Below are 25,514 nucleotides of genomic sequence, written 5' to 3'. Positions count from 1 at the left end.
CCCCCAGCGGGAGCAGCGAGACACCGGCCGCGCCGGGGGACCGGCGCACGCCGCATCCAGAAACGTCCCTCCGCGCACGGGCTTCTTCGTGCTTCCCTGTGCAAGGGCTGACGGGCGTCGGGGACCGTTGGGGCGCTGGCAGCCCCCCTCTTCCCTCCCTCTGGAAGCTCGGAGGGAGCAGCAAGCACCCGCCGCCGTCCGCAAACCTCCCTCCCCGGAGGTACCGGGGAAGAACCGGGTTGAACGTCCCGCGTGGCTCACAACCTAGCGCAAACAACCGCAAGCTGTATTTTTGTCATACCGGGTGCTTTCACGTCACAGCACATCAAGGAAAATGGTCAACACGGTCCGACTTTCACGTCATTCGAGGATATATAAAAGATTAAGTACAATATATTCCCACTGGATGAAGTCACGGAGGAGAAAGCCACCCCGGCGCACGTGAAAAACCTCATCTCCCCTGCCAGTGATCCTCACGGAAAGGGGCCGTGCTTCATGCCCTCCTGCCCCGTTCCCCGTCAGTCGGTTTAACCCAGCCCACGTGCTCCACCCTACCTTGCAAAAGTAACTGAGGTAACATGGAAGTACGTGGCCATCACCCCCCCAAAGAACAAACGAGGGACGGGCGCTCAGGGGACAAGCAGGAGCCGAAGGCCGAGGCTTCAGCGCTTGCTGAGGAACAGGAGGAGCACTCAATGCCCAGGACAAGCAACTGCTGCGACGGCTTTAGGACAGGAGGTCACCGAGAGGGACGGGTGCTCCTGTGCTTACAGCCGCTCCGGCTGAGCACCACAAGCCTCACGTGACCGAAAACAAGTCACTGAAATCCACGCAAAAAACTAAGAATTGGTTCAGCATCTCAGCTCCCCATCCGTCAGGGCTGAGACAGAAGAGGAGGGTTTTTTGGTTTTATGGCGAAAGGTCCTTCTCCCAGGAGGTACTTTGGCTTGCGACGTTTGTGTAAGGCTCCTCCGCCCTGCTGACCATGCAAGGTGCGTGTGAAGGGGGACACGGCCTCCCCAGTACGGACGGGGCTGTCGGTCACTCCTGTGTCGAAGTGTACCACCGCCCCAGGGAGGCCTCTACACAGGGAACTGAAATCTAACCTCGATAAATAAAACCAAATGTTTATTTACACCAAAGAATTCCAACACTGGATCTTTCACATATGAAGGACAAAGTATATATACACAGCAAGGGGTAGCAGGGCTGTAACAAGGGTGCTTCTCCGTTGTCAATGATAATATTTGTCCACAATTACTGATCTACCATTTCAGTTTAAGTTAACGTCTGCTCGCTCCTTCCTCTCAGTGCATATTTACAAGACTGTGAGGTAACTGGTATTCTCACCACATGGCACGTGAGGGAGGGGATGGTGGGTGAAGATGTGATATCGGACTTGGCGCAGTCTGATTTTTCCAGCTTTAAGTAGCCACCAGCTTGAAACCTATATAAACAATTTAAAAACAATATACCCAATAACAAACTAATTCCAGAGATCCAAGCCAAGCAATGGCGGGAAGAACCCTCCACGAGAAAGGGGCTGATTAGAGTACGGCTTACTCTACAGGAGCACCTCTCTCAGGAGGCGGCAAGGACTCCAATCGGATCAGTAACTTCATCTTTTAAGACTAAAATTACATGCAAGGGGGTGAGTTGGCATTCTGGCTGGCTCCTAAGGAGACATGATTCAATCCAATTTGGGTTTCAGACATTATCTGCACTTACTTCTTTTAAGCTTATACCACCTCTCCATACTGGAATTGTCTCCTCAGTGTACCCCGGCTGAGTCATATGCAGGACATGGGGTAAAAGTGAGTGGTACTTTAAGAATCCCCCTCCCCTGCCTCACGAAGACTTGGTTTGGTAGTCTCTGGAGAACAGCACAATCCCCCAAGGTGTAGGCTCGTGGAGGAGTAACGGTGGGAACGTGAAGAGAAGAGACTTCCAGCAGGTTGCAAGAGCTTGGAAATGCTGTTGATTCATCTTTGTTCTTAAATGAAGAGTACTTTTTTTTGGGGGGGAAAAAAAACTGTCCGAGAAATATTCCATCTGTAGGTATTTTCAGGGAATCCCCTGAGTTACGAAAAGTTCAAGTAAAAAAAGAAAAATCAGCCTATAATAATTTTGTATATAATGACTGAACTACTATAAATCCACAAGCAACAGTTCAGACACGGTGCCTCCAAAGCGTTCATCCCCTCCCTTCCCCTGCCAGGCACGAGCTGCGTCCTGAGGAGAGGTGGAGGGGGAAACCTCTTCCCCACCTGACTCAGCTCAGGCAGCAGGAGACAGAGCCCATCACTACTGCTGAGCGCCTGCAGCAGCTGGAACGGGCATCCCCAGAGTGGTGGTGGCAGAAATGACGGGCGAGCCTGCTAGAGGTCCAAGGGGTGAAGGTGTTGGCACTGAAGAAATCCCTGGAAGAGAGACAGGTAAGCAGGAATTAGAGTGAAACCAGTGCATCGCTACCCAGGACAGCTCGGCTTCTTAAGTGAAGTGGTATCTTTGCAGGTCAGTTTGCTGCCGCTTTGTTACATTTTCAGAGCTGCCAAAATAAGCTGAGATTAAAGATCTGTCACTGTTCCCTGCAGCCTCTGAAAAGCGCGCAGGTTTGTATATGTACAAGTGCCACTGACAGGCAGGATCACTGTCCTTCAAACTGCTGCCAAAAAAATCCAACTGCAAAGCACTTTTTAAAACGAGACCAGAAAAGCAGGTCAGGCTGCAGCGAGGCCTTATTTATCACGCTCTCCCACCCACTTCGCAGCCCTCCTTGCCCTCGTCATCGGTCCCAGGAGATGACCTAATGCCCCACCTGCAGAACTCACCCTCCTGGATCTTCACATCCACACAGCGCGTATAAATGCTTTCAAGTGCCATGCACCAAGAGTCAAGAGCAGAACTGACCTGACATCATACTCGCACTGCTGACAGGAGTGCTGCCACCTGGCATGTTGGATGAGCCCATCCGAGCTTGGTCTTTCACGATGGGATCTAGGAAGAGCACACTACCCTTAGATGCCGTGCTGCCAGGCAGCAGCTGAAGCACACTGGTTGCCCGCGACCTCTGTGCTCAGCCAGTCCTGCCAAGCTGCCTACGTCAAATAGTATCAACCGTCATCTACCGGAACACAGAAGTCTCCACCAACTCCAGCGGGAAGCACCCAAGAAGGTACCAAGGTACTGCGATCAGTGAAAAGCCGCCTAAATGATGCGCTTTGGATTTCAGCAGGACTGCCTGACGGCAAAAGCTGAAGGAAATGAAGGTGAAGTTGATCTCCTTTCTATGCTAAGCAACCCGCATAATTGCATAAGGCCAAACCCAGAAAATGGGTGTAGCAAGCAGAAAGATTATCACAAACTACAATCATATGTCATGTCTCTAAACACATCCCACAGCAGCCTCTGAGTTGTAATGAGTGTCACCGGAGCTTGTCGTCTTATGTAAGATGTCCCCAACTTACTCGCTAACTCTTTATTTTCAGCTGCGGGTAAATAACACTACCATCTGAACAGAGACAACCCCTTCCTGCCTCCCAAGCCTACTGCATCAGACAAAGGAATTTCAAATTTTGCCCTTCCTCATGCTGAGTCCAGTACAACCTGTATCTCTACTTGGACACAAGTTGATTTAGCTGTTTGTCCAACTCTCACATTCAAAGCTTTCAGCTTTACTAATGCTCATACTTGCAAAACATTTCACCTGAACATTTGCCACAGCATAGCACATACAACCTGTATCTCTACTTGGACACAAGTTGATTTAGCTGTTTGTCCAACTCTCACATTCAAAGCTTTCAGCTTTACTAATGCTCATACTTGCAAAACATTTCACCTGAACATTTGCCACAGGCATAACACAGATCTAGACTGTTAATTACACAAGTCTGTTCAGCAGCAAGAAAAAAAAAATAACTGAGCAAATACTCATATTTTGCATTGTTACAGCTGTTTCAAAAAACCTAAATATCAAGATTTGTGAGAAACAGCAAGTGTTTAAAAGACATTTACTAGTGAAAGTTACATTTTTGCTTGCAAAACCAAGACCTGAATATACCATTCACTAAGGTACACATTTAGTAACAAAAGGAGTTAAAAGGGTCCGTTTCTCAACAAACCAGATATCTGGTTTTATCAAAAACACAGGAATCCATGTACCCAGACACCTGCTGAAATTAGCACCAAAGCTTCTTTAACGCAGTGCTGCCGATTCCCTGGCCTGGCACGGGCATACAGCACGTTGTTTTCTCGGCTGGTGTAGGTGGCAGTGGCCTACTTTATCCACCGGAGAGACAAGCAGCCTCAGCTCCAGCGCAATTATTCGCAAAGACCAGGCTTATTATGTTACCGTTCTTAGCTCCTATCTGCACAACCTACTGGAACGGAGATTTCCCAGAGGCAGAGGAAGAACTCTTTGGGCAGCGGATGATGACAGCAGCTGATACTTACAGAAGTAGGGATGTTCCATGGCTTCTCTCGCTGTGAGTCGTGACTGGTGATCATATCGCAACAGCTTGTCTAAGAAATCCAGAGCTTCTGGACTCACCAGATGTTGGTTCTCACTGTGAACAAAGCGCTCCCATCGCTTACGGGAGTGTCTGCAGAAAAAGATACCCAAATCAGGCTAGGCAGAGGACATCAATGCCAACATTCACTTTTTTAAAGAGCAAGAACTGCGACAGATGTCCGTCTCCGAGAGGGGCCGCTGCTTGGTGTGGCAGGAACGGGGCTGAGCCGTACCAGAGCACGAAGCAGCAGTACACCGTGTCTCCACGCGGTGGCACAGCCGCCACAGCCCTGGACAGCTTGAGGACTCAAGTTCAGGATGGATTTACAGGCCTAAAATCCCAGCTTCTGCTCTTCTCTTATGCCCCTAACATTAGTTCCTTGTGGTTTTGGTATGGGTCATACAAAATAACTCTATGAGGGGAAAAAAATATGTAAATGCCATCTTAGGCAGCACCTGATTTTCTGCACTGTAATTCTGAGAAACACCGTTTTGTTTTTTTCCCCAGAACACTGGAGAAAGCATTTGCCCTTCATGCTCCGGCAGTTCATTCATTGCCTAGATGACATTTAAAAACCTTTCCTCAAGCCCATTTGCAGATAAAGGACCACGGGAAGCACTGGCAAAAGGGATCAAAGGCACAAAGTGACAGTTCTCAAGAATCTTGGCTCCGATTTCTCCCATAAGCGTAAGTTTTTGTTTACTTCAAGGTCTGTCGACAAAGCAGTAGCTGTCCGGGTCTACCAAGAGCTTATGAGCTACTCTGGACCTTGACTCACCTGCCCAAGATGTCATTGAAACGTGGATCCAGTTCAATGTTGTATTTGTCAATGTAGTCATACAGATCTTCTGTTCCCAGCACCTTGGCTATCCTCACCAGCTGGGAACAAACAGAAATAAGTCACTACTGTGAGGGTATGATAATGCCAGAGCCAGCGTGAAGATACAGCAGCACGTTCCCTTGGGAGCTTGAACTTGGTCTCAGTGGTCTGAACCAGCAGCCACAGCGTCATCCCGTGGCTCTGACTTCCCTGGCCACATACAACCACAGGCATCACGAACACGCCTCCGCTCACAGTCGGAACTTAGTAACCCAAGGCAGCCAGGAGGGAGCTGCATACCCTAACATCACTAAAACTTGAGATCTTGCAACACTAGCTCCCGTTGTAGCAAGAAAATAATTCAAAACCAACAGGGTGGGAAGGCAAGAGTAACTGGTCAAAAAAGCAGAAACTCTGTAACTTGCACGTGAAGGGTGAAGCGCCACCCCGAGGGCTCCAGAATGAAGGTTTGAGAACAGAAGGTCACTGTTCTTGAATGTCTGTACGTTAGTTCAGATGCAGAGCACATGTTAAAGCATAAAAATTTTGGCCTAAAGGCAACACATCAAACATTTCAGCATCTATACAAAACTGTACCAGTTTGTATAGATTTACAGTTTCTATACAGAGGGGAGGGAGGGTGGATAGTGGCAGGGGCTCTCCACGTAACGTAACCTCAGGGATCTAGGTACCAGAACACACCAGCCTTAATATAACTATTGTTATAACTTTTTCCAGATACCTGCTGAGGAGCTCATAAATACAAAGCACTATAAATCTATTTCTATTTAACTGGTTAATCTTGCACACTTGAGAAAAGGAACGTGGCTTCAAAGTGAGCAAAGAAGCCATTAAAGAAACGTTTAAATTCTTCTTTGGATCTCTCGATAGAAGTGTAAGCAGGAAACCTTCATTGTGCTAAGAGAACAGAGATTGTACATGACCAGCTCTCACCTGATCATAGTTGTCATGGCCATGGAAAAATGGCTCCTTTCGGAATATCATACTAGCCAACATGCAACCCAAGCTCCACATATCCAGACTGTAATCATACATCTGTACAAAACCAGAAGGACAATTCAATTTCTAATGAATTAAGCAGAACAGACTCCCAATACTAACAGGGTCCCCCCTCCCTCCAGTGATACAAACGCGGCCACATTACACCGGGAACAGACTGAAATTTCTTCATGCCTCTTCATCACTAGATCACTGTTCAGCTCAGTGTTCCAGTTACTCAAACTGGGATACAGCAATTAGCGGAACAGCAGGTATCCTATTTCCATCCTTGTCTATAAAGACATTAAAGACCAGTGCCTTTTTCTATTTTCACTGCAGATTTCAATGTTATGAATCACTGACAAACACATGCTGAGAAGGGAAGCATCGCAAGCAGCAAAAGGAGTGGACTCCACAAGGTACATGGGCAGATGAAGAAGTGCCTTCATTCAGAACCGGCACGATCTGAAAGTCACCAGTAACACAGCTATTTCCAGCCCACAGCATTTCCATAATGCAAACTGCCATCAGATATGGGGATGTTTTTATAGTTTAATTTAGAAGTTCATGCAGTGCTAGCTATTCCCACAAGGACTTTGTTTCATTCCTGTACCTTACTGCAAAAGCAGCCTTGCTAAAAAAATATTCAACATTTGTATTCCAAGATCCATGACGATAGTTCTGCAGCTCTTCCTCAGGTCCTGAGACTAGTCATTATTTTCTTTAATTCAGTGGCTTTATAGCCACTGCTTTCTGTGATACATTTTAGAATGGACTGTCTTTAGCTTCAGGTCTCTAGATATCTGAATTTCTGGTTTGCTACCTTGAAATGGCACAGACTTTCCATATAAAAGTCAGTGATAAATCCTGGTAATTCTTACCTGATAATCTACAAGGAGTTCAGGTCCTTTGAAATATCTGGAAGCCACTCTGACATTGTACTCTTGGCCGGGGTGATAGAATTCAGCCAAACCCCAGTCTATTAGTCTAAGCTAGAAATGGTAGAAAACAAAGAAAAAAGGCTCAAGGGATGCTCCAGTTCTCCACTGGCTGAACCACACTACAGGTGAGTTTAGTTTGAAGCTTCATTTACAAGTCTTCTATTTTCAATTAATTTGAAGGTGATCAGAGTATCTGTTTAGATATTCTCCCCACACCCATAATCACCAACTGGTCTACATAAAATACCTCTCCTTACCAACCCTATTTATGGGTTACACGTAACCCATAAAAACTTAAGAAAAGCAGTGTATAGAATTTCATTTTACATTTCTCCACATGATGGAAGTGCAGCCACCCTTGAAGATGTCTGCTAGTACCACTACACAGGAGTACCCAAAAGGGATCCTAGTTTTGCCAAGAGAAAAGTAGGACCTCTCCCTGCCCTCCAGCCTGCCCCACGTTATTACCTTTCTGTGCTCGTGGTCAATCATGACGTTGTGAGGTTTGACATCTCTGTGCATGATTCCCATGCTATGGCAGTAATCTAAAGCCTGTAGGGGACGTACAAAGAAACAGATGCTGGAGTCACAAGAACCTTTCTTTCAAGTTCAATCATATCCAGAAGTGTTTCCACATACACCAAGCCTAACTAGACAACAAGACTTTACTGTCCAGCGTTATATCCCAGACTAGACTCGCAGACCACAGAAAACACCTCTAGAGCCCCCTCTCAAAGGGAGGTCCCAGCAGCAGAAGTGTTTTGACTTCACCTCGTGTACTTCCTCATAAAAATGGAATTTCACCCTAAGAGCAGAGTTACTAAGCACTATTGATCAAACAAGTCTCCCCTTCTCCAGACGCCTGAGGAGAAAATATTTGTTTCAGAAGAACGGACAAATACATTTGACTTGCATTACATGAGGGCACAAAACCAGCCAGTAACAGCTTACAGTTTTCTGTTTTCAGAGGCTACACGTACTTTTGATTTAGGATCTTAAGTTATCTCAGTGTACCCTAAGGCTCTGCTATCCTCAAAAAAAAAAAAAAAGAGACTAGAATTTTTTGCAGAAACAAAGCTGAACAATTGATACTGACTTGATACATATTTTTCTACTCAATTCTTCCATAGGCTCTCTCTTCTCTTCCCCCCCATTGGTGACATGATAACCATCCCTATGGGATTAGCTGAGTGCAAATCCTAGAAATAAACCGATAAAACAGCAAAACACCAACTTACCTTCAAAATCTCATACATGTAGAATCGAATATCATAATCTGTTAATGTCTGGTATAATTGCTGTGGGACACAAACACATCGTATCAGTGTTAAACACCCAAGAAAAATATCACATCCCTGCCAATCCAGAACAACCCAGCCCTGTTCTCTGCTGCTGTGGTTCTCCAAACCCATTTGAAGGAACAATAAAAGTTTCCCAAGTTACTCTGATCCCCCCCCAATTTACTTCCAGCTCTGCTCAGACAGTACATTCTGGTTCCTGTCACTAACTCCCTCAGGCTGCACTCGCCCACCACCAGTACAATGCATTGTGCCTGCAGACTGGCTCTCAAAAAGACCCGAGGGTGCTCTGCAACATTAAGCAGCTATTCCAGATGGCATTGCACAGCCATTCTTCTCCTGAGGCAGGTCAGTAGGGAAGGGGACAAAGAAACATTTAAATCCCTTTTTCCAAAAGTATGGAAAGCCACAGAAACAGCTGTCCACATTTGAAATTATTCCAATAAATAATATACATGGAACGTAAAAGCAAAATGTTTCAAAAAGACAGGCACTGATGGTCTACAAGATGACAGATTAATTTGCTCTGAAGGTTAGAATACCACTTGGAATCTGGATTCTCTGGATCTTGTAACTTCTGTGGCAAAATGGTACTAAAGGACTAATTACAAACTTCTGTACCAAGTGTATTTACCTTTAAAGACAGTTACTATGTGGGAAGGACATGATTAAATAACCTGCCTGCCCCGTACGTACTTGCCTTTCCCCAGAAAAACATTACAAGTGGCTTTCAAATGGAAAACATTAAAAGTTCACATCCCACACTGTACCTTAAAGTCTGTGTTGTTTACATGTTCAAAAACCAAAGCGGGTGTCCGAGACTAAAACAGAGAGAAAAGTGTTCAGCCATGTTAAGTTGAGATAATACGTTTTCATTTAAGATAATGAATTAAACCACTTTTACTCCTAAAACTGCTAGAAACCCCTCTGCCTCAGACATACTTATGATTCCCCTCAGACAGAGAAAGCACAGCCAAAGCCTGCAGCCCCTGGCAGCACTGTTTGTAGAATGAATTAACTTGTCTCAGTTCGCTGGTATCTCATCCTTACAGAGTGAGGGGCTGAAGGGACCTGTGGGGGAAGGGCCCTCTAAAAGAAGTTAATCAGATTAAGAGCTGATCTGATTAAGCAATTCAAAAGCAGGATTTAAGAGCAGGGGAAAACAGAAAGCCAGATCAGAGCTGAAGTCAAACACAGCAACTTCACCCATAACCCCAGCGTACCCTTTAAGTTCCTTCCATACTCACCACAGGATCTTTTACTATATCTGCAAGAGTGATTATATTGGGACCGCCTCGCAAGTTCTCCAAGATCTTGATTTCACGCTTGATTTTCTTCTTTTTAACAGGCTGAAGAATAAAAACCCAAAATGTAAGACAAAGCACTCCAGTTAAGTGAGGCTAATAGACAGCTCAACATTCAGATGACCAAGGTAGGTGACTGCAAGTCAGCAAAATACATTGGAGTCTTTGCAAGTTAAGTTCAAACAGCTAGATTTTGTTGTTACCTGACTATGCGTCATTCCAGTAAGGGCTCAAATATCTGCAGTCTCCCTTCTAACCATACAACCCTGACAGCTACAAACATTACTTCCATGTGAATGAGGGTTAGGAAGATGGCATATTTTTTTTTAAAGCTGTCTGAACATGATCTGATAGTCCAAAACTTCTTAACTGGCATGTGGTAAATGTATAGCTATGAGAAGTCCATGAGCTACCTGGGGGCCACTAAATGAAGGTATTTCACCAATCAAGGCTGTGGAATAACCAGCATCCAGGAGACCCTTACTCAGTCTGGAAGGATATTACATATGCAATGGAACATGCAGAGCAGAAATGAAAATTTTAAGGTTAGCAGTCCCTAAATCTAATCAGTGGCTTTAAAGGACAATGATCCCATTAGCTCATAGGCCTCTATGCACATGACAGCATGCCAGGGCACTGGTAGTTAGAGGAGGTGAGAATTTTCTAGTCAGCTGTTGAAGTGTTGCTTAGCTCCAAGTAAAAATGTGTTGCACATCAGGACTTCCTTAAGATAGAGGCTAATTCCTTACAGGCAGAGATCTGACTTAGTAACCGAGTGTAGGGCTTCTATTAGGAGGCTCAAAATGATGGCCTATTTCACTGAATGACACTTAAAGCCAGGCTTTAAGGATTTCAGTTTTAGAACATCAAATGTTTTAGACCAAATGCTGCACTTTCTGGCATCCTGATCACCTCAAGACAGATTTTATCTTTTGCCCAATCCCCAGCTCACCTTGAGAATTTTAACAACTACTTTTTCATTATTCGTAATGTTGATGGCTTCAAATACTTCACTGTATTTGCCTCGGCCTAATTTTCGAACTAGCTGGTAGTCATCTTGATTTCTGTGGAGATAAAAAGTTAGAGTTCCAAAGAGCTCAGTCATTCCCATCACAATTTACAAACCGCTCCTTAACACTAAATCACTGCCTCACCTTCCAGACCAGGTGGATTAACTAGTGTCTTACATCTCCTGAATGCAATGATTAAGAATTAGGAGAGAAACAGGGAGCTTCTACTCGCCCAAGTTAGATTCAATCCAGAACTTACTTCTTCTGCAGTAGGTAACATAAGCCCAACTATGCATTTCAGCATCAGCAAACTCGAGCTATCCCTTCCACCTGTCTATATATATTTGGAAGCTACATTTTTCCTAGTATAATGTTGTTAAAAATCAACAAAACCAGTAAGACCAGAAATTTAAGCGCTAGCCTGTTTAAAAACAGACTAGGCACAAAACACCACTTATGCTCAGAAGGTGTACATTTCAGAAACCAGGAACCGCAACAAAGCTGAGGGCAGAACTTAGTCTGGGCCCTGCTATACAAAAGCAGGAACTCAGAGCTATGAAGCTGGCATTACCGCTGTCTGATTCTTGAACGGTTTAGTCATGAGCAAAATTTAGACACCTCCTTCCTTCAAAAACCAGCAGACATGTCTTTTCCAGTCACTCACAGAGCACTGAGCAACAAGTCACAAAATAGCATGCACCTATTTAAGCCCGCCGAGTCTCTTCACTCACGCAAGTCAGAAGCAACATCAGATGTCTTTTCACTTCTTTTCAGCCCCACACCCAGGGCTGGTTAGACTGTTTCAGATAGATTTTCTGCCCTCTGAAAGGACAAGTTTCCTGACTACCTGGCAAAAATTCTTCAAAACAAACTCTTAAGGGAGCTGCAAAATGTTCTTGCGCTGCCGGGGATTTAAAAATTTGACAAGAAACACTTTCAGACACACAACAGGTTATTCTGCCATTTCTGCAATTCCGAAGAAAAGCTGTGATCCTAATACTGCCATGCATGCTAGACATCTGCCAAGGAGCATGAAAAAGCCTAACGCAGCACAGGTGCCTGAACTCCCCATGCCAGATGCTACAGGGATCGATCCCAGTCCAGGGACATCCACAGGCAGCCCAGAGACTTACCCCCACTCAACAACATGCGACTCATAGTCCCAGTACTCCCGGGGTCTGTGTGTGTTCACATCCGTGTAAACTCTGGCCCTGCTCGGCACGGGTCCCGACATATCAGACAGGTTGGCAGGCGGAAATGATGAGATGTCCGAAATCAGAGGCTACCCGAACTGCAAAGCTGGACAGAGGATAAAGGCCTCAGATTCTTCCACCTGCAGAGAGAAAATGAACCAGAGGTTAAAATCTCAAGATACTATAAAAATATTTAAGTTAATCATTAAAAGCTGCTGAGAAGGAGAGGCTGGAGCCCAGCCACAGGCCTGGGATCATTTGTCAGAGCTTGAAAACAATTTGTCTGCTCTCCCTCGCACAGGATGGGATCACTTGGCCCCACTAGCAAAAGTAACACCCCTCCCCGCAACTTTCAGCATGTAGTTTCCAACTTATGGCTGCGAAGATAACTTTCCAAAAGGCAAGAAATGCAACGTGCTCTGCATCTGCAGACAGACTCCTTCCTTTCAGCTCCAGGGTGAAAGCAACAGCCATCGGCTGCAATCTCTCCCCCATCCAGGAAGAAGTCTTGTCCCATCCCATGTAACCAAAACACTTCCTTCACTCGAGGTTGCACAACTGTCACCTCTTGCAATGCACTAATAAACAATGCTGCAAACAGAGCTGACAGACCGACAAGGGCACCTGTGCAACCTCAATTAAGCACCTTCTGAAGTTACAACTTCTAGAAACACCAATTTGCATTTAAATCAGAACTTTGGGATTTACTTGCAATTCTTAAAAGGACTGAAGCCTTTCATGGGCTCACACACAAAGGTTTGTGTGGCTACGCTGATTCATGCTGTGGAAAGAAAAAAAAACCTGAACTGATCCACCACTACTCTGCACTTCCCGTCCACTGGAAAATGCAGGTACTAACTGAAGCATTTATGTACAAAGCAAGGCTGGTCAGCTCTGGAACAGGCTGCTGGAGGAGAGCAGAGAAATGCAGACACCAGGACCAAAACGTTATCCAAAGATAAGATTGCTGAAGTCTGAACATCACTCTGGGGATTTTCATAGTACAACATTTTTCCCATTTCCACACACTCCGAAGAAGGCTTTTGCTACTCTGTTCATGCCCTCCTGCACGGACATCTCATCCCACCACCTCACAACAGATACCTTCTACATCTAACCCACTGCCCACTTGAAAGTGAGCAAGACTTATAGAGCAGGCAGCCACTGGGCCTCGTCTCTGGGCTTACTTAAGGAAAAAAGCAGCACCACGCTGTACAATGCCATTAGGTCCTAGCACAGACAACAGTATTCTCCAGAAGATGTAGGGCATTCATAGTGATGAGCTACATCCACACTAATTAGACTATCGTGAGGAAAAGTACATCCCCAACTGGCAGTGAGACAAGAAAGGACATCGGGAAGATCTCATAGAGGCCAGTCGTTACGAACCATTCAGGGATTAAATGGCTTGAGGATGCTCGGAAGACTTCATGGCAAACTGAGGCAGCCAGAAGAGTTCTGCTGGGATGGGGCACCAGTTTTGGTCACAACTTCCTATAGTCAAGACATTAAATCCGACTGTCCAAAAGACAGCGGCATCTGTGTTAGATTATGATGCTTTACCCAAACACGAAAGAAGAATTCTGCTGCAATGGTCTACAGATGTTTCTTTGCATTCTGCTTGTCCAAAAGATTTGGTAAGCACCCCCACTTCTTCCTCTTACAATGTGATTTTTGCAAAACTTCTGTTAAGTTTTATCAGTATTGAGACCAGTCAAAATAACTCAAAAGAAAGTTACTGTGTCAGTGACAAATACTCTAATTTCTGAATATTTAAGACAACAGTAACTTACTACAGTTTTATATCAATATTGTCCTACCTAAAATAAAAGTAGTGCCTCTGCACCTCTCAAATCTTTCATGAGTGAAAGCCGACGTATTTTTAAACGTTTAAGTACAAGAATCTCTTTGTCAGCTTTCAAAATAACTTACAAGGAAGGAAGCTGTATCGGAGCATGAAAGTATTGTTTGGTGCATAGCATATGGCAGACTATACAGCCCTGTTTATAGAAAGGCACTCAGTCAGTGGGCAATGCTATAATCTAAACGAATATAATGTACTATGCCAATCTTATCCCTCCACAGAAAACAGGCAACTGCCAGACTGCAGGAGGAAGTAACAGACCCATTAATCAGAAATTAATCAGAAAGACCTAGAAATCTGCGCAGAGCAGTTAGGCTATCAGGATATGTCACAGCATAAGAAAATTCTAGAAGCAAAATCCTGCTCTATTGGCAGTGTCCTGTCGTTGATTCGAGGTCTGCGGTACTTCAGTCTGCTGCAAGGACCACAGCAAGGACCACTGGCTATGAAGATGGTGGAGGACCTGGGGGACACAGGTCTGATGTCTTTCACCGCGTGACACAACTTGACCAGCAGCTGGTTCTGCATTCAGAGGCAGAAACGTACGCGAGGTCTCTTTCTGGCGTGGACTAAGCCTCCTCAGGTGGTACGGACCTTGGCAGCGTGGGTTATTTTTTGACCTACTGACACACAAACGGTGTTGAAGGCAGCTCCAGGTAGACGGGGTTGTGGTAATCCAGCCCCACGGTTAAAAAGGGACACGGCACTGTTCCGAAGTCCACAACAGAGGTGTGACTGAGGCCTCAGCCCAGTAAAGGAAGGACAGGGCACTTCAGCCAGGTGTTCAGCTAATGGAAGAATATGAAGTATTACAAAAAAAAAGATTAAAAAAAATCTATTCCTGGACAAAATGTTAGTCCTCGAACAAAATATACTTTTGGAAGATTAGGCAGCAATTGTCTGAGACCTCAAACCATTTATGTGACATGACTCAGACACTTGGAAATTAGATGTATATTCCAAAAATGTATTCAGGCATGAACAGAGCATGCAAGTTTACTAGAACACTTTTAGTACAGTGAAATTTATTAGATTTCAAAGTTTAATCACTGTGGTTTTACTTCTCCTCATTCCATGTGCTTCTGGCAGGACACGCACTAGCTAATTTCCTCTGCCCAGTACTCCTTGTGTGGGAATTAACTGAACCTATATATGTCTAAGATGACTTAGCAGTCTTAATTTTTAAGCACAGCGCTGTATCAATAAAGAACATGTGACTGCTGCACCTCATCCAGCTTATCAGCAAGATCAGTTTCAGCAAGGAAAAAAGTAGTAAAAAAGAAAAATCAATCACACTATCTAAAGACAGAACAAATTTCACAGTGGCTATTTTTTGTCACGTAGCTCTAGCCTAGCACAAGCTGTATGCTGTAACAGACTGCTCAGAGAAGGGCTTTTTCAGGAAATCATCGGACTGTAGCTTCTAAGAATGGCACACAATGCCTATTTATGAAGGTAGGTATTATTGTCTACTGTTCTTTATACAGGAAGAGGAGAGAGTCTACACAGATAATTTGGTTTTAAAACAAAGTTCCACACATATACAAACTTACCCTGCCTGAAAGCTTCTCACTCTCTCTGCTCAAAACTGCTAAGGAATTTGTATATATTTTGCTTTCACTGCCCCTAGGGAGGGATAATTCTGCAGTGGATCCAAGCTCTTTGACAGAAGGGACTGACACAAAAAGGGACAAATCATGGGGACAGGTGTGGTCATGCAAACGTCAGTTTAGCTTGCAGTTTTAAGGCAGAAAATCTACAGTATGAGCAGCGATTACACCTAGATGAGATGAGTGTCCTGAGCTTGTTACAAAAGATGAGTTCTGTTTCTGCAGTCAGAATCCAAACAGGACACGTCATTTATTAATTCCTGCATTAATGACAGAATCATAGAATAATTTATATTGGGAGAGACTGCTGAAAGTAATCTAGTCAAAGTAGATCTAATTAGATCAGGTTGCCATGTCCAGTATAGTCTTGAGCATCTCCAAAAAACACAATGCATTGCTGAAAATTTTAATTTTTCTGGTAGAGAAGTGCTTAACTGGGAAACATAACCACGAGCTTTTAGGCAATATACCAGAGATCACAGAGAAGGAGACAAAGCTTCCAGTTACCGTCTGACACACACTGTTCAATGCTAAGGCTCGCCTGCGCAAGGACAGAAAACAGCTCTTCTGTTTTAGCACTTGTGGTGACGCCCCTTGGGAAGACATTACCAAACAGCACTCACATGGTAGCTATACCAAAGAAGCAACATGCAAAGATTTCAGTGCCTGGTTTTCCCACCCAGGCCTGCCCTTAAAAACTCCATTTAAGTATTAGCAAACTGCCAATTAGCTAATCTCTTACACAGCATCCTTACCGAGAGCACCCCACAGGACCCTGTTCATCCCGTGTACAAAAAACCCAAACTGAACACCACAAGAACACAGCCAAATACAGCACTGCATGTACTACTGATAATTACTCCGCAGGAGTGCCCCAGAGCCCCAGTCAAGAGACAGAAACAATTGTGCTGCCATCATATAGGAATTTTTTTAATTGGAAGGTCTAGTAATTAAAAGAGATCAGTTCTAAAAAGTCTGAATTATTCTAACAGTCACCTATTGTCAGAGCAGCTTGGTAAGCTAGACTTTTTGTGCCTAAAGTTCAACAAAACAGTAAAAAGCTTCTCAATGTTTACTTTGAATTTTATTTTTAAAACCTTTTAATTTAAAGCACTGTTACAACCCCCCTCCTTTTTAAAAAGGGATTTTTTTATCATCCTTACAATGCACTCTGATCCCAATGGCAACCCCCGCCCCCACGGAGGACTTGGTTTCTTGTGAAGTATCCGTACTTACAGCACCTATACCCAAATAGTATGGGAATTTCCTACGCCCTCTGTCCTTCCAGATGTATCCACTTACAGCAAGTAGCAACAAAACACAGCTAAGAAATCTAAACAAATTAGTTTCTGAGAAACACACCTATGTAGCCTCTAGTAAAATTCACCTCTCTCATTTTAGTCAAGAATAACTGAGATACTGGAATCTTTCTTTTCTCCTTTTAAGTGGAAATGTTTTTGGCACGGAGCTTCTCTCAAGCACACAGTTACTCAGAACCTTAAACCGAAGAAGCTGCACCAGCATGATGCAGCGCACATACAGACTCCCAGTGAGCTGGAAGCCAAGAGCTTCCCAGAAGACTGGTGTCCCGAGGAACCTGCGAGCGCTATCCAAGCGATGACTTTTGTGGATCTGGCTTGGAGTATAAATAATGAACCCAAGAACACGAGCACCGCTTGACGCTGGCCTCCCTGTGGATTGCTGCTAACAGCACAACTTGCCCTCAGCATGAGCAGTACATCGCGGGGTAGCTCCAAGTTCATCCAGACAGAGCAGAATGAACTCAGTGAACTACGTGCAACACCACGTAAACATCATTACTGATGACCCACCTGAACTCAGATTCAGTTAGCGGAGAGCAGTCCCCAAGGAGTAAGAAAGGCCCCAAACTGCACCAAGCCAAACTCGAAGAGCCAAGAAAATACTTCCATCACTTTATCAATTCCAGATAGACCATCCCAGACAACCTCATCTTCCTCTCAAGGAGAAAGCGAGATGCACAGATTGGTCAAACGGGTCTAGACACTTTCCTCTCACTTCTACTTTCCCCATGTAAGCTCATTACCAGCTGCGATTGTGACAGACTAAGACCGTAAACAGGCTGAGACAGAGAGCAGCCAGTTCATTTTGAAAAAAGAAAAGCCCTCTGTCAGCTGAGAAGAGCAGAATTACAGCAAGTAGCCTGGAATCAAAAGGTTGTTCCTCTCTTTTTATCCACAACTGCAAGCGCAACATTACCTTTCGTAGTAAATGGCTCAAACCCAACCTCTGAAATCGTGAGTGTATAACGTGCTTTATTAGTGAGAGGAAGCATTACAATTATCAGATAAAATTGATATGATTTCCTTCACATAGCCCATTTATCCCTTGCCTGTAAGCCTCCCAGGGAAGGAGCACCCACTTCTTCAGCGTTTGGAGAACATCTGGATAAACACCACTGAAATGAAAAGACATGCCTAACTACTACAGTACAGCCTACTGGCAGCCAACTTTAATCAAAACCCAGCTTACCTTTAAAAGAAGACATAATAGTAACCAACTTTATAAAAAATATGTTCTATCTCACAAAAGAAATCTGATTTGCGTATTTTCATGATGCTGGAACTGCAGCAGTACGAGTATGGAACAGATGACCTCCAGAAGTCCCTTGCAACCTATATTTTTCTATGATTTTATAGCTGAAACAGAAACGAGCCTTGATTAACAAAACTGACATTTTACATCCTTTCCTGAAGACCATTTACCTACTAAAGGGACAACATCAATAGAAAAGCAGATTTTAAAATCTAATTGAGTTAAAAAAAAAAGCTTAGGTTTGAAATCAAACTTTTCTCTTGGTATTTTTTTGGAACAGCACAGTCTGCTCTAACTACATTTTTCCACCAAAATTATTTTCCAGATTTCTTTTAAATAGCTGGTTGTGTCCTGCTGTGGAAAAATAACAAATCATAATATATAACAACCATATATAACGACCTCAAACATTCTCTTAAAAGAAACAGGAACGGTTGTGATTTAATTCAAAATAAGACATGACCAGTCACTAGGGAAAACAGTTGACAGGTTTAGTTAAACTGGAAGAAACATCTTGGAGTAATTCTGTAATAGCAATGTCCTAAAATTGAGACTGGTTCTTCCTTCACCAGCTTTACCGATTCCTCCCCTGAATTCCTCGCAGCTCCTGCCAATGAAGAGGTCACCCCTTGTAATGAGGATCGCAATCCATACAGAAGTCACAGGACCGACCATGAAATGGCTTTACCGTAACTCCGTATTTTACGATAACCTCCACAGTCTTGGGGAAAACTTAACTCTCCCACTTCACAAATGTACAAAGCAGCATCTATCACGTCTGACACTCTCCAGGTTGCCCTGGCAGTATCACTGGTGCCCACATGCTCTCCTAGCAGAAGTTCTGTCACAGTTAGTCTTTATTTTTGTTCAGACCTGTAACAGCTAAATTTTAGCGGAGCTTACACAGACCCTCTACGGGTCTCCAGCATCTCAGCCTAGGTGGACAACTGTCCTCTGCAAAACTTCAGCGTTGGCAACAGCACGCGTGCTTGGGGCAGAAAAGCCGTGATTTTCTCCAGCAGCAGGGAGCCGCCAGTGACGGGAACGCTCCTCACTCCACCTGCTAAGGGATTTTGTACAGAACAGTCAACTTTGAAAGCTCTTCTCTTCCCACTTCTCCCCAAAAATCATGGACTCTCCCTCATATTTTCTGAGCTAGGCTAGTCCACAGCACACAGAGCAAAGGGAAAGCTTTTCCTAACACAAAAACGCCAAGACTGGTCTTGGATGAGGCCGTGTAGCCGCAGTGGGCAGCGACACCAGCAAGACACCCAAGCACCAGCAGCCGAGCGCAGGCTCTGCCGCTTTCCCACGCCTGCGGCTTCTCCTGCCAGCATTCCCAGACTCCCACAAATCACAGCGGTTATCATTACTGCCGGCGCTGAAGACTCCTGACACAATCAAATAAAAAAACGGCTACAAAAGTAACCAGGAATTGCCAAGCTAACCTGTCAGTACACACACTCCAAAACAGAAACCGGTGACAATACTCTTCTGCTGGCATCTCCTCACCGCCCCGACAGTTCAGGCTGAGCAGGGAGCGCAGGAAAGGCGGTGGGGATTTTTTGGAGGCACATCTCTTTAGGTCTGACCTAAAACCAAAGCAAGAGCGCTTGCAAGGACTTCAACGTGAAGTGATTCTTTTTCTTCTAAGAGCGTTACTAAAACCAAAGCTCCTACTGCTGGAGCTTTGGACAGTATTTTCCAAGAAGTCAATGACCAAAACTACTGTTTCTGAGATCCCAGCAACACCAGCCAAAGCTCCTACTGCTGGAGCTTTGGACAGTATTTTCAAACTACTGTTTCTGAGATCCCATCAACACCAGGTAACTCTTCCTGAAGGCTCACGAATGGGAATGTTTCAGCACCGCTACAGGCTCTTCACAGCTGACATCAGGTCAACTGGCAGCGTCCTCTGGAAAGTTCTACCTTCCTAATTACTGCTAAGTGACACAGTTGTTTTCCTCATTAATTAGTACGCACAGAGTACTGACAGGCCAATCGTTCAGCTGATTTGACTTCTATGGTTCATGTACAGAGAGTGATTTAGCTAGAACTCGACAACTGAACTGTACCTACCATCTGTAAAAGTTACACGTTTTTAATTGATCTGATCATGCAATTCCTAGAGGCAGGAACAGTTACCAGAGCCAAAGGATAAACCAGCGTACATGGTGTGTAACTATTTCTTCAGGAAATCCCCCTGATCAGCTGTTCCCATCGAGCAGGCAATGCACTGCAAACCATCTTCACGGTTCAGCTGTCATCCAGAAGGCTCAGCAAGAGACACCCGGTGCAAACCCCTGCCAGAAAGTAGAAGTTCTAACATAATTCTCTAAAAATTCATCATTATTAACACAAGACGAACCTAACTACAACCGTTCCAAAAACCAAATGGAAAGAAACAGCTATTAAACTCCAGAAATCAGCATCTATTATGCACTGGGTACCCTAACACAACACACCGAGTGCTGGGTTTATACAGCTACAGCCAGACAGGCAGCTCTCCCAGACATTGCAGGTGATGTAAACGTATTGACTAGGATTTTAACGTTTCACACCAATGTTTTGGAGATTAACTGAAGCCTGGTGACCACAGCATTCATCACGCAGTGTAACCCAGCAGGGACACGAATGCTGAACCCACCCTCGCCATGCCAAACAAACCCACACCGCTGTCGGCCACATACAAGGACAAGTTTGCCCATCACCACAGCATCTTTCTTCACACCTTGCAATCACCCAGTAAAGCCACTGCACAGCATTAAGTCACGGCTTAGGACGAGTATACGTTTATATGCCTGGTAAGATGCATACGTTGGACATATGCCTGGATGCCGTATGTTCTAAAATACCGAAACTTGTAACTTTTTAATTTGTAAGCTGAGTTGACACCAATCTGGATGCTGCACAACTTCCGCGGTGAGCAAAAAGCCCTCCTTTTCCTTCTGGAGTTCAATCAAAGTGCTGCTTAATCTGCAGAAGGCAAGGCTGGAATATAACAGCACACCGGTAACAGATAGAGGAATCTGCGACAAAACTTGTAAGAGAAGGAACATTGCAGGAGCTCTTGCTCTTCTGTACCAGAAATTAATTTGTTGTGCGCGTCCACGCTCATCCATTTTCAGAACACTAAAAATAAAGATTACTGACAACTCACGCACACGTATGCAAAGATGCGCTGAGAAACTGCCTTCTCCGAAGGCTTTGGCCAGAAGATGGGAGAGGCACCATTTCACCTCCCCGGACACGCAGGAGGTCTTTGGGGGCACTTCTTCACAACATGGCGAGACCTCTCCCACCCAGCGCAAGCAAGTTCTGGCACACATAATTCTGTGTTAACACCGCAGAACACACTGGTCTCTCCCTACCCTCAGCTTAATTAAAAAAGAAAAAGACTACCTTACCCTTTGGTTATTCCAGAAGGTGCAAGGGCAGAGGCCTACTTCTCTGCAAAAACAGACAGAATAACTTCATTTTTCTAGGACTGCTGTTAACACTCAAAGACACAACTACCCAATTGGCAACCTGCAGCCAAATCCCACCTTGGCCCAAAATTATTTTCCACTTCCATCTAGTACACATTTTATTCACCATTCACTTCAAGTAAATTGCCATAATATAATCCAGCCATTAGATTAAGCGGCTGGACAGCCTGCTTTAGAAAGTGCCTCCCTGCAAATGGTAATATTCCTTAAAAATTAGAAATCGGTCATAAGAAGGACAGAAATAAACTCTGTGGAAAATTAAAATTAATGAAATTGTAGCCTTCCAAATATGAGTCTGTGGTGGTATTGTCTTGAGTCCGCAAAGAACTCCAAGGTCTCCCTTCTGCTCTTCAGCTTCCCAAAGCAGCAGCACGAAATGGATAACAAAATCATTTGTTTGAATAAAACTGTCCAGAACAGTCTGAACAAAGAGCAGGTAAGACTTGTGTCAGGCTCATGTTGCTGCTCCTCTATTGCTGACGCCTGAGCAACAGAAGATATCTGTGAACCATTGATCCTATGACATCAACAATCCCATTTCTTATCAACCTTTGCTACTGACAGATAAGTTTGGCACCTTGATGGCAAACGGCGTCCAAAAAACAGCTTGTAAAACACTCTGCTTTCAGCAGGAGCACTAACGCCAGTTCAGAAAGCTGCAGTCTCCTCTTCAAAACAGTTTTTCTAGGTCCAAAGGAGAATTCCTTTTCTCCAATTAGGTTCTGTAAATTCCAGGAAAGTCAGCTCTTGGAAGCCCCTGGAAGGAGATATCCAAGCTCAGAAAAATTATCCAAGAGTTGTCTTGCAACCAAAACTAGATAATGTTTGTAGTCAGACTAAGCCACAGCAGTCCTTCCTGATCTTAAGATCTGTGGAGTTTATTCTCTCAAGACCCTCGCGGGACAATAAAATCTAAGATGGCATCAATCTCGCCCAGATAGCTTATAAAACAGATACCTTAATGTAAGCAATTCAATAATGGAGGAACAGTGGAGGTGACAGGTCTGGTAACCCAGAATTAAATCCCTGCCTCTTCAGAAATGTGACATGAAATTAATCACACCACCACAATGTCACCCATTTGCTTCTCCTGTCTTCCTTTCCCTTATTCCTCAGAGGACATAAGGAAAGACAAAAAGAGACAATTAGTTCTGTAAGGAGAAAATGCAGAAGAATTCAAGCAGAAGGTATAAGGACACCCGCCATTTAATAAAATTGGGAAAAGTTACGTCCCCGTCCCTTTTATCACATTAGAAACACAGTTTCTTTCTCTACAACTCCACAAAGCTATAACCACCTTTTGTCTTCCCAAGATTCCTACCACGAACCCATTTCATGTCTATGTACCTAACCTGAACTACTTGAAAATGCCCCAAATCTCAAATACTAAAGTCTTTCCGTGTCTCACCTTCAGGAAACAGTATTTTACCAAGTCTTGCCCCAGTAATCCCCGCTCACAGGTTTGCATCTTCATTCTCACGTTTCATCAGCTTTTTTCAAGTAAACAAGTGCCATTAACTGCCCCTGCACAAAACTAGACTCCACTTAATGTCATGAAACATTCCATGATCCAATTTCCTCCACATTTGCAAGAACCTACTGCCGATTTTACTATCTCTCTTCCAAAGAGCCATATTCCCAACAGAACCCATTTCCCCTCACTCCACGAACCCACCTGTCCTGCCAAACCCAGAGAACCTGTTCTGAATCTCCCACTTGGAAGAATCTGCCTTCTCCTCCAGCATCCGATTCTCTCACGTTTTTCCATGCTCTGTGGCTTATCCCTACCACAGCACCTTACCTGGCTACTCAGCTACATTAGTAGCTCCTTTGCTACAGCCAAGGCCGAGATGATGTTACCTTCCTCAACCCCGTTTCAACTCCTCGTGGGCAGCATCCGACTCGGCAAGCTCCCTGGCCTGAGCTGCAGGACACGTACACTGAACTCTCTGCTACCACCCACACTGGGAAGCAGAACACAGCAAGGTTTCACTAACAATGCGTAAATCACAGAAATTATATTACCAGGTAACAGAGAAAGGTGAAAAAAAAGGAAATCTCTCTCCATTGCCAAGATGAAAGCGAAGGATCACTGCCTACCACCAAAGATCTACATACTTCATACTCGGGCAAAGGTCTGGACCTTTACAATAAACCCTTCTCTGCCAGGAGGCATCCGAAGAGCCAGACGTCCAGCCCCAAGGCACGGACGGGTTTTCTCATGAGGGCAGAGCGCAGACTGCCCTGTACGCAGGAGCGGACCCTCTTCTGCCGGTGGGAGCCGCATCCTACTCTAGTTTTCTTTTTCCAGTTATAGACACAGTGTGTGTCTCCACAGAGGACGTACCACTGTTGGTTTTACCCAGGCACGGCATTGTGCTGTTAGGAACTGGAACATTACCCTTGTCCTAATTCTAGGACTAATTAAAGAGCTGATCAAGCTTCACACTTTCCCCAAATCCTGCCCGAAGTCTTCCCAAGCACAGTCTCCCCTCTCCTAGCACAGGCTTCGCCCTTTTCTACATCACACCGACATGAACAATGTACAGGACGAGCGACTTCTCCGCACCTACCTATGCTACACCAGGAATCCGCGCTGGCAGAGTCACATCCAACACCCAGGTCGATTGGCAATATGGCGTGAACACCAACTCTGTTTGAGCCCAAATATTTTGAGCAACTACAATGTTCTTGAAAAGAGAGAACGTTCAAAGAGCAAACTAAATTGCTACCTGCCCCCAAGCAGAAACGCTGCTGTCTCCATGTGCTTTTCTCTAAAAAGATGATGTTGCCCCCAGTCACCCCCGACGGGTGCTGATCCTCAGACACAGAGAGCTGCTCTTCCCAAGCTGTTTACGGAGCACGCCGAGGACAAAGCTTGCGCGAGCCAGGTGAGCACACGTGGAGCACACGGCACAGCCACCTCCAAAAAGACGCACATGGCACCCAGTTTCACAGCCTGGCATCAACGGCCAGCGCAGGAGCAGCTCGCCAAGACCCCAACCCGGTGGCAGGTTTGAACAGTGCAAACCCCCCGCGCCATTGCAGACCTCTCTTACAGGTACCGAGGCTCGGCACAGGCGCGAAGGACCCCCGCCACTGAACAACACAGGCTCAGGATCCATAAATTTAGCTTGCAGAAGCAAGGCACATGCCCTCGTGAGTCTCTGCATAGATCAACCACTGCTGTCAGCAGAAAATATACCAATGACTGAGTGTTCATAATCCAAACTTTATTGGTTGTACCCAAAGCCCTTAGCAAGAAAGAATAAAGTAATCTGACAAACGACACGCATGGGGTTTCATAATCTTATCTGCCCTTTCGTTTACAAAGCATATTTTACCAACAGCCACACAGCCCGTTGCCCCAAGGCACATTTAACTAAATTATAGCAGGGGCGAGACTGACCACCGCTGCTTTCAGAAGAGGAGAGCGACTGGTGTGGAAATCCGTGAAAACCACCTTTTCCTCCACCCAGAAAGGTCCAGAACAGAGTCCCTGCGCGGCTGGGGGTGGGAGCAAGAAGAAACAGGCCTCTCCTTGTCCCTCCGCACACCTCGCAGCCCCCTGCTTTTTCGGGCAGGGCGGGGAAAAGGCAAAACAGAGCCTTTTAAGTAAATAACGCCTACACCGCCTGAACGTGCGAACTCGGAGAGCCGGAGGGAGGGGAACGCTACCCTTCCGTGGGGCCCTGCCCTCTCCTTGTCCCTCCGCACACCTCGCAGCCCCCTGCTTTTTCGGGCAGGGCGGGGAAAAGGCAAAACAGAGCCTTTTAAGTAAATAACGCCTACACCGCCTGAACGTGCGAACTCGGAGAGCCGGAGGGAGGGGAACGCTACCCTTCCGTGGGGCCCTGCCCTTCCTGCGTGGCCGGGGGCAGCGGGCGGCACCAAAGCTGGTC

The 25,514-nt window shown here is 45.2% G+C and overlaps 2 protein-coding genes across 2 annotated transcripts in view; both read right to left on the bottom strand.

Moving 5' to 3' along the window:
* Positions 1-1,107: 1,107 nt before the first annotated feature.
* CSNK2A1 (casein kinase 2 alpha 1) lies at positions 1,108-12,220 on the bottom strand. Its single transcript, XM_009282744.1, has 12 exons — positions 12,017-12,220; positions 10,826-10,937; positions 9,817-9,918; positions 9,340-9,390; positions 8,510-8,569; positions 7,740-7,823; positions 7,212-7,322; positions 6,286-6,387; positions 5,290-5,390; positions 4,453-4,601; positions 2,911-2,997; positions 1,108-2,420 (listed from the first exon to the last, which is right to left on the bottom strand). Exons 1-12 carry the CDS (start codon positions 12,115-12,117, stop codon positions 2,305-2,307), a joined length of 1,176 nt encoding a protein of 391 aa, XP_009281019.1. The 5' UTR covers positions 12,118-12,220; the 3' UTR covers positions 1,108-2,304.
* TCF15 (transcription factor 15 (basic helix-loop-helix)) overlaps positions 12,166-25,514 on the bottom strand; it is a 24,847-nt gene continuing 11,498 nt past the window's right edge. Inside the window, 1 exon segment of the mRNA XM_009282774.2 lies at positions 12,166-12,216. Within this exon segment, the coding sequence (XP_009281049.1) occupies positions 12,166-12,216 (51 nt within the window).

This window comes from Aptenodytes forsteri, unplaced genomic scaffold (genome assembly GCF_000699145.1).
Source record: "Aptenodytes forsteri isolate BGI_AS27 unplaced genomic scaffold, ASM69914v1 Scaffold422, whole genome shotgun sequence".
Lineage (NCBI taxonomy): Eukaryota > Metazoa > Chordata > Aves > Sphenisciformes > Spheniscidae > Aptenodytes > Aptenodytes forsteri.
The sequence above is the reverse complement of the archived record's forward strand: the minus strand, read 5'-3'. Positions and strand labels throughout refer to the sequence as shown.